This window comes from Falco rusticolus, chromosome 13 (assembly GCF_015220075.1).
Source record: "Falco rusticolus isolate bFalRus1 chromosome 13, bFalRus1.pri, whole genome shotgun sequence".
Taxonomy (NCBI): Eukaryota; Metazoa; Chordata; class Aves; order Falconiformes; family Falconidae; genus Falco; species Falco rusticolus.
In genome coordinates, this window is record NC_051199.1 from 11,963,958 (window position 1) to 11,972,692 (window position 8,735).

Genomic DNA, 8,735 nt, shown 5'->3' on the forward strand with positions numbered 1-8,735 from the left:
TTTAAAATACCTCACTATTCCATGAAACTATGTAATGTAAAGTTACCTGAGCTAGGTCTGAAGGAGTTAATCTAGCAACAAATAGTATCTTCTTATTGATAATTGTTTTGTTAGTTTTCGAGTGGTTCGACTAATTTAAATGAAGTAAAAATTCAAACAAAATGATTGCAGTCATATTTCTTTCCCCTCCACAGGCCAACCTGGACTTATTGGCTTTCCAGGTCTACAGGGGTTACCTGGATCACCAGGTACTATCATTGTTAGGCCAACAAGAAGAGGTTTTATCTTTACCCGGCATAGTCAATCAACAAAGATTCCTTCATGCCCACATGGGACGTCGCAGATCTATGTTGGCTATTCGCTGCTTTTTGTGCAAGGAAATGAACGAGCACACGGACAAGACCTTGGTACTGTATTGGTAAAAATTTTCAGATAGTTTTCTTTAGAGTCTAGTAATGCGAAATTGTCACAAAACCAAACTGACAGTAAGTGTCCAAGATGAACGTTGGTTTCAACCATCAGTGTCTAGAGTGGTCTGCTGCTCTGAGTCAATTCAGGAATTGTGGCTTGAAAGACACCTTTCTTCCCTGCACTCCTGTACTCCCTTTTCGCTATCCCTAGACATTTTTGAAGAGGAATTTGGTTGCTTGTGGATAGACGTCTAGTATACATGTTCACAGTATCTGCACAGGGCTGTCAGTAATAACACAGGATCTAAGAGAGAATCTTGCTATTTGGAGACCAAATGGGATGCCTTAGGGTGTCAATAATAGCACCAGAAGCTTTTGTTTAAGCAGCTGAATCCCTGCCACTATGTCAAGGACCAATACAATTCAAGAAGATATTATTTAAACAGATTTTCTTCTTAGCCCTTATTTTCTACATACGTGTTTTTATATAGAACATAAGCTTTTAGCTTTCAAATAATTTGATTGTAGATGCTTCACTCTATATAGTTGCCAACTGTTTTAATCTTCACTATAGTAAATTGGATGCCACCACGTCTCTTTTGTTTGCTGCACTAAGTATAATCTATCTGTGGCAAACCTCTTCTCTTCTGTCTTTTAGGAACAGCTGGTAGCTGCTTGCAGAGATTTACCACCATGCCATTCTTATTCTGTAACACCAATGATGTTTGTAGTTTTGCTTCTCGCAATGATTATTCATACTGGCTGTCAACTGCAGCAGTAATGCCAATAGACATGGCACCAATTTCTGGCAGGGCACTAGAGCCCCATATAAGCAGGTAAGAGTATAAAAATTTTAGCTCTTCTGGCCTGGAACCACAAAGACATCATAAATTGTTTTGAATGGCAAACCTTAGGCAAAGACCTGCCCATCTCAGCCAGTACAAGCACTGGGTTTAACCACCTGATTTTTGATTGCTCACCTGAATATGCCAGATACTCAGTGATACTCTTTAAGAAAAGTTAGATTGAAGCTAGTGTCCTACCGCAGGGCTTACTATCCATAGCTGACATAAGAAGATGGCACACAATCCTACTGATTGCAGTGATATTTTTTTAAAAAGACAAACTATTGTTGTGTATATTGAAGGCGGACTAGAATGAAATAGCTTCATTATTTGGAATACAGTACAAATCAAGTTCTGCTTTCAAATGTGTGTGATGCATTTACTGTAGCTGGTGAAAAACGTTGTAAGTTGCGGCTGAAAGTTCTCTGCGATGAAACACTCTTGTGCAATTGTAGCCCTTCCTAGTTGCTTTAGAACAGCTGAGAAGGATGAAGAGCATTTCAAGAGGAAAACCTCTAAAAGCATGAAAAAACAAGAGTAGCACAACCAAACTGGGGAAGGCAAGCTTTGCCTTCTGTCTTATAGCCTACCCTGCCCAGCTGTTGCAATCTAGTAGCTCAGCTTCATAGTTTCTTCATTTAGGAAACAAAGATTACTTTTTTTTTCTAATCTTAGCAAATAAAGGTACAGAACTTTGATCTACACCATAACAACATGAAGTAGTGAGTACATGAAGAAGGTAAACTTTAGCTTTTTACTTCAGTAACGGCAAAAATAGGAAGCTCATGTGTTCTGGGACTAATTTCCATTTTATACCAATTTTGTTTGGTGTTACCTTGCTTTGCAATCCCCACTAGTATTTGGGTTACCTTCAGTTTACTTCTCACCATATTAAACAGAGAAAACCTTTGTGAGTTGTAACATTTATAGTAAGCCATGCCATTAGGTAGCTGCTATCCTAGAAGATCCTTTCTTTTTTTTGTCTGCTTTTGTGTTTTCCCTCATATCTGCAGCGATTGCATGTGTGTTTCTTCTTACAGGTGTGTTGTCTGTGAAGGACCTGCAATGATAATAGCAGTTCACAGCCAAACAACTGCAGTTCCTGCATGTCCGGAAGGCTGGATATCTCTCTGGAAGGGTTTTTCTTTTGTTATGGTGAGAATATAAAGACTTGATTTATTAATTTTATGTCCTTTCATTGACATTTTTACCTGCTTATAGCTCATTTGTTTTTTTTATAATTCTTAATATTTTTTCCCTTTAGCAATAAGTAGACAATAATTCTATGAACTCTTTTTAACTGCCAGGCACATAAGAATAACTGTTCTGATCTGTCTTCAAAAATAGGTGGCAGGAGGAAAAGTGGAAAAGATGCAAGAAGACCCATAGGATTTTAATCAGAAAAATAACTGCATTCTCTCATTTTCATGTGTCATGTTAAGATCTAGGAAACAGGTTTGGGGAGTGGAGTGGTTAAGCTGGTCCTGAACACAAATACAGAGAAATAACTGACCCATTTCCATGGCAGGCAGTTCTTTTGTAAATGAGGTCTTGGGGCTGAACTCCACAGAAAGCTAAAATCAAAACAAATGCAGAACACTGTCCACAAAAAACTGCCTCAGCAATTTTGTTGCCATAACAAGATATGAGTGAAGAAAGTTCATAATGTGACTGCAAATTAAGAACTGATTATGGGAATAAGGGTGTATCTATACGAGGGGACACTGCACTTTATCTTTGCTATCCATGCCTGTGGGATGTCACAGGGGTGCCAGCAAATGAGGGTAAAAGACAGCATTAAAGAAAAACACACTCTTTTTTGCATGATACAAAGTCCTTTTAGGTCTAGTGTGAAACTTGTTGTCTCTCCTGGGATTTGGCCCTAAGTAGTAATAATAATCATAACCTTGGAAAACAATGAGAGAATTTTTGCAGCATCTGGTTGAAGTAATTGGCTTGTTTCCAGCATCAGCAAATTTAAATGGTATTTTCTAGCCATTTTTCTACTGTCATAAATGTAGAGCTATTTCTACAAGCATTTACCGACATCAGAGAAGAAAAATGCCTTCTTTGCTCTTTGTGTTTGGAGAAGCTATCAATGCAACAAAAAATACGAACACACACAAAATAGGGAATTTGGCTTGTTTGTAATTCAGTTACTATCACCCTCAACTGGACAGAAGCCAGCTCCTTTCTAGTCTCTGTACTGGTTACAATTTCATGGAGCAGAAAAAGGCTTTTGCGGGGACTTAAATGTCATAATAGTCCTTGAACTTTCATAAGGCTTCTGTGCTTCATTATAAGTTTGATAAAACTAATCTACGTTCATTTTGCTTTGTCCAAGATATACCACAGAACATATGGTACCTTTTTAGATAATTTTTTTTGCCTGCAGTTTACTAAAAGCTGATGGACAAGTTCTCATAAAAAAAAATGTGTTGGTGGTTACAGTATACAAGTGCTGGCTCAGAAGCTTCTGGCCAAGCATTGGCATCTCCTGGATCTTGTCTGGAAGAATTTCGAGCCATTCCATTCATAGAGTGCCATGGCAGGGGGACGTGCAACTACTACACAAATTCCTACAGTTTCTGGCTGGCATCGTTAAATCCAAGAAGAATGTTCAGGTAAACTGAACTTCCTTGCATCCATACGCATCACATTCATGCTGCAAGTGCCTGAGGAGAATATAACTGCCTGCATAACATGGGGGGGCTCCCTTAGTAATTCCCCCCAGTTTAGACATCCCCCTTCCTTAGGTTTAGGCTTGTTCTTTAGCACAAAGATGCCTTAAGTCAGCCAAAGATTTCAGTGGTGGTGTCAATAATTCCATATCCAACACTTCATCATTATTTAAAAACATTTACATTCACAAAAAGTAAATGTTTCTTTTCTTTCTTTTAGGAGACCTCTGCCACAGACTTTGAAAGCAGGAGAACTAGAAAATATCATCAGCCGTTGTCAGGTCTGCATGAAGAGACCAGTCTAAACAGTGGCCACTCTTGATGGAACATGAAACTCTGCTTTTATTACAAAGAATTGCCTAACTCTAAAGAGCTATAATTTATATTAAAGCCCAACTGCATCTGGAAAGAGAATTATAAATTGCCAGTGCAGCACTGTGGTGAAGTAGGGCAACAGTTTGACTTTTGTCTTTGGCAAGTGACAAAGCACTTTGTTGGAGAAAGCTTGTAACGGCAGTCCGCAGGGGCTTCTGCTGAACTATGCCATTTATAAGCTGCATCTTCATGATAAAACTATGGCATCACCAGATCTTTAATGAAAGGTGTTAATGCTGCCTTCTGTCATGTGCTTTTCAAACAGCAAGACAAGCTAAATGCTCTAATATCAGCTTACATATGTTCAGTGTTCAAAGTGGATGTAATTTAAGATGAAAATCTGGCACTTAAGAGAGATAGGGTTCAATAGGAAATATTTTCAGTGCACTTTTAAATATATAATGATTCATTTAGGGTTGGTTTTGTTTTGGTTTTCTTGTCTAATAAACAAGTGTCTCCCCACTTACCTCACCATTCCTCTGGCTGGCAAACAGGAATACCATCTTTTTTTATATCCTGACAATAATAATGGTTCTTGACTAGCCAGAAAAGGAGCTACACCATGCCCTGGGCAGGCAGTACAGCAGTGACCTGCACTAGCTGTGTTCTCCAGAGTGACTGTGGCTAAGGACTGACTAAGTGAAAGTGTTGGAAAGTTTTCGTGGCTTTTGACATAATCATGAGATCTTTTAAATTCAAAAGCTGACAGTATTTGGCCTCTACTATGATCACATGCTTTTATCTCTACTGAAGAACAACTAATTACCATATTTTAATTTGGTATTTTGATGAAATTAACAGTTACTGTATGGCTCAAGGCCTCCCATGGCATTACCAGGTTATCACACGCCCAGCAGGATGCGATCGCTTTCTATTTTATTTTTAATAGATAACAAAAATATAATATTTGCATTTTGCAGTATTCCATATTTTAAATATTTATTGCAAATTATATTCTGTATTTAAATATTTATCACAGATTTCTGCAAATGAAACAATTTATTCCATCCAGTTAAGCGTATGCATCCAAAATCTAAAAAAGACTGATATTTAAATTGTACCATCTAAGCACTGACTTATACAAGAGAATCCAACTGTAAATGAACATAAATACTTGAAAAGCACTTTCATTTACTCATATAACTTATATACAATTGTAGCTCTGAAGTTTTTTTTTTAATATTTATAACATTGCACTTGCAAAGCTATTTAAAATTGTAATGTTAACATTTAAAATGTTAATATTTTTAATACTTGCACAATCTATCAGAATTCCAGTATTTAGTGTTATAGAAGAAACCTGACTCATCTGAATAGTTCTGTAAATGCATCATTTTAAATGTAGGGTCTAGCAATTCATTGAAATAACCAAGATTTCTCATTTAGATGTTTTTTAAGCCAGTGAAATTTTATATTGTTTCTGTTAAAATACTTGCATTTGTTTGTCTGACTGTTTGAATTCTCAGTGTTAACCTAACTAAGAAAAAGTTTTGTGTGTGTTTCATGCCAGTATCTTCTGACAGCCTAACATGAAGATACCATCTGCATGAACTGAAAGGATAAATTATTGTTTGCTTTAACAGTCATAGTATTTCTGTTTGCAAAGTACAGTTGTGAATTTGCAGGTTTTTATGAAGAATCTCTGTGCAGATGCACTACTGATAAGAAGGTATTAATGTCAAGTTAAGATTTAGTCTTCCATTTGAACCAGGTTTGGAGTTGAGGGTGTTTTCCTTTAAACAATCACATATATAGATTTTTCCATAAACTCTGAAGTTTGCTTTAAATATTCAAATATAAAATCCACACCTGTTCCTTGTTAGGTTGTTGGGGGTTTGGTGGAGTTTTTTTTTCATTAAGGCTCATCACAATCACCCAAAGGCATTGTGCACGGTATACAATTGATGGCTGTGGAGACCCTCATGCAAAACTTGCTAGCAGAATGCAGGATGTAAGTGCCTGAGATTGAAGTCTGCTGGAAATGATCAGTAGAGGGTAATGTGTAAGGAGAAGGGAACAGATGGTGGTTTTAAAGTCCAAAGGTAAGTTACAAAGAGATGTCTCATAGTATAGCACGTAACTGAAAGTTGTGCCTTGTTCCCAATTCTGGCGTCCACTGCTCGCTTTTTATGTGGCCTTCAACAAGTTACTGAGGAAAGATTTTCATAAATAGCTTTAGATTTTGAGTGCTCAAACTCAGTCTTTCAAAAGCATGGAACACAACTACAGGGACGCACATGTTCATCAAGTCTAGCATAATACAAGCTGGACACTGAAAATCAAGGAAAAACCTGAAAAAAGTCGATCTCTGCAGATGCAGATCATTTGACGCCCCTACTGCTAATGATTGTTGTGAGGATTAGTTAACTCATGTCTGTAAATGCTTTGAGAGCCTTAACTGGAAAGTGCTGACGAGGTGCAAGGTGTTAATATATTGTACTGAAAGAATGGAAGCACGAGAAATCAGAAATAATGAGCAAACACTGGGGGGGGGGGGGGGGCAAGCGGGGAAGAGGAAAGCAAACCTTCTGCTAAATACAGCCAAATAAAAATATTTTGACTAAATAAAAGACCCATTTCACTTTGGTTTTTTTCTTTGTTCTTCCCTGTGCTAATGATCTTTTCCAGTACCTATGCATATTATTATTATTTAAAAAAAATAATTGATAGTGTCATGTGATTAAAAGATAGTAGGTAGTTTATCCTCAGAAAGACTCTGACCCTCTTCTACTTGGATTACACTAGAAATCTAGAGCTTCAGCACAGAAACTCAGCCGGATGTCTGCCTGCTGTCTTCCTAGACCTGTTTCTACGTAGGATGCTGGGATGGGCTGGTGACAGACAGGGGTTTCAAATCTGAAGGACGTGGCCATGTTCGAATTCTCTTCTACGGCATTCATTCATGTTTTCTGCTGGATTCATATGCACGAAGCGCAGGTGGGTGGCAAGTTGCTGTTGACAGAAATAGTATGAAAGGAAGAGTTGTGATTACACTAAAGAAAAACTAGGAAGAGCGCCCTGCCCAGCGTGCCCCCTCCATACGCAGGTGCTGCGTGCAAGCTCCATCCGGGCCTTGCCTGAGCTCTGCTGTAGGTGGGCTTGTGTCCAGCCCCCTCCCCTGCTGCTCCCAACTTTTTCACTTGCCTTTGGCCTGGCATCTGACTTGTCACCCTGCATCTGCCTGACAGTTGCTGGACAGTCCACAGAACCTTTAATGTCACCAGCCCAGCTCTGTGTTGCTGTGCCCAGTATGGTGGGACTGTGCCCTTGCTGGAGAGATCACTGCCCTGCTGAGGCTGGGGTTGCCTTCCTCTGCGGAAGGAAGCCACGCTTGCAGCTTGCTGGCAAATACTCACAGCTGGCCTAGGAAACCCTGTAACCCCAGGTGCAAGAAAGGAAAGGAAGTCAAAACCTGTAAAAACTAGTTTTTCTAGTAGGACTTGTAGTGTTTCCTCAGTCAGAAGGCAGTACCCAGAGGTATTCTGTAACTGCACCCAGACAAACAAGCAGGTTCTGTGCAGCAGAGAGAAAAGGGTACCTAAGATTGTTAAGATTTCAGTGTGAAAATAAGTAAGACTTATCTGAAAATCAAACTGATACAAGTGTTGTCTGCAACATTGTTGAGGATAGCCTTTCAAATCACTGAAGAAAATCAAGGGTATCTGCAGAGATCTGAAAACAGTCAAAGAAAATAATTTGTGCATGGGCCTTCCTGAAAGGGATGAGAGTACAGCTAGGGTACAGCCTGATGCAGTATTTTTTGAGATTTGACAGAATACAGGGGTAATTTATAACATGATACTGCACTAGAAATCACCAGCAGGGCTCTTCTGGAGAATTTCCTATGGAATAGTAGAACTGAGGTGGTCTGTGGCCACTTTTATTGGGTGACTGCTCAACTGATGAACAGTCATATATTCAACGGAATAAAAACAGTTACATAACTGATCGCAATATAAAATTATATATGTGGAATCCTGGGAGACAGACCATATTTCTACTGTACTTCAAGAATCAGGTTTTAGACTTGTTACTGTTTGGTTGGGAGGGGGGCTGTTTCATGGAATTTTTTAAAGACTAAATCCCTATTGATAGTTTGTAAATCTTAGAGCCTGGAGGACTGGCAAAACTGAGGAGGAATCTTGTACAGAATGATGGGGATTGCCTGGGAGGATGTGCTCAGGCCAAAATTTGTGTTTCAAGGAGGCCAAATGTAAGATAACGTATCTAAAGGCAAATAAGGTAAACTTCTCATGTTAAACAACTTTTATCTAGTAACAGATCGTATTTCAGACCACTTGCCTCTGTAAAACAGTGCCGTTTGTATCCATAAGGAGCTGAATTAGCAAGATGTGGGCCTTGGATCAATATATGCTTCAGTACTTCTGACATCGCTACTTATTTTGACCTCCAAAACATTGCTG

General features: G+C 38.8%; 1 protein-coding gene across 3 annotated transcripts in view; it reads left to right on the plus strand.

Annotated features, from left to right (window-relative positions):
• COL4A3 (collagen type IV alpha 3 chain) overlaps positions 1–4,266 on the plus strand; it is an 84,622-nt gene extending 80,356 nt beyond the window's left edge. For all 3 annotated transcript variants that reach the window (XM_037406107.1, XM_037406106.1, XM_037406109.1), the window contains 5 exons: positions 195–407; positions 1,069–1,246; positions 2,296–2,410; positions 3,707–3,879; positions 4,157–4,266. In XM_037406107.1, coding sequence (XP_037262004.1) covers positions 195–407; positions 1,069–1,246; positions 2,296–2,410; positions 3,707–3,879; positions 4,157–4,241 — 764 coding nt within the window. In that variant the 3' untranslated portion in view covers positions 4,242–4,266. The remainder of the gene's footprint in view (positions 1–194; positions 408–1,068; positions 1,247–2,295; positions 2,411–3,706; positions 3,880–4,156) is intronic.
• Positions 4,267–8,735: the final 4,469 nt, after the last annotated feature.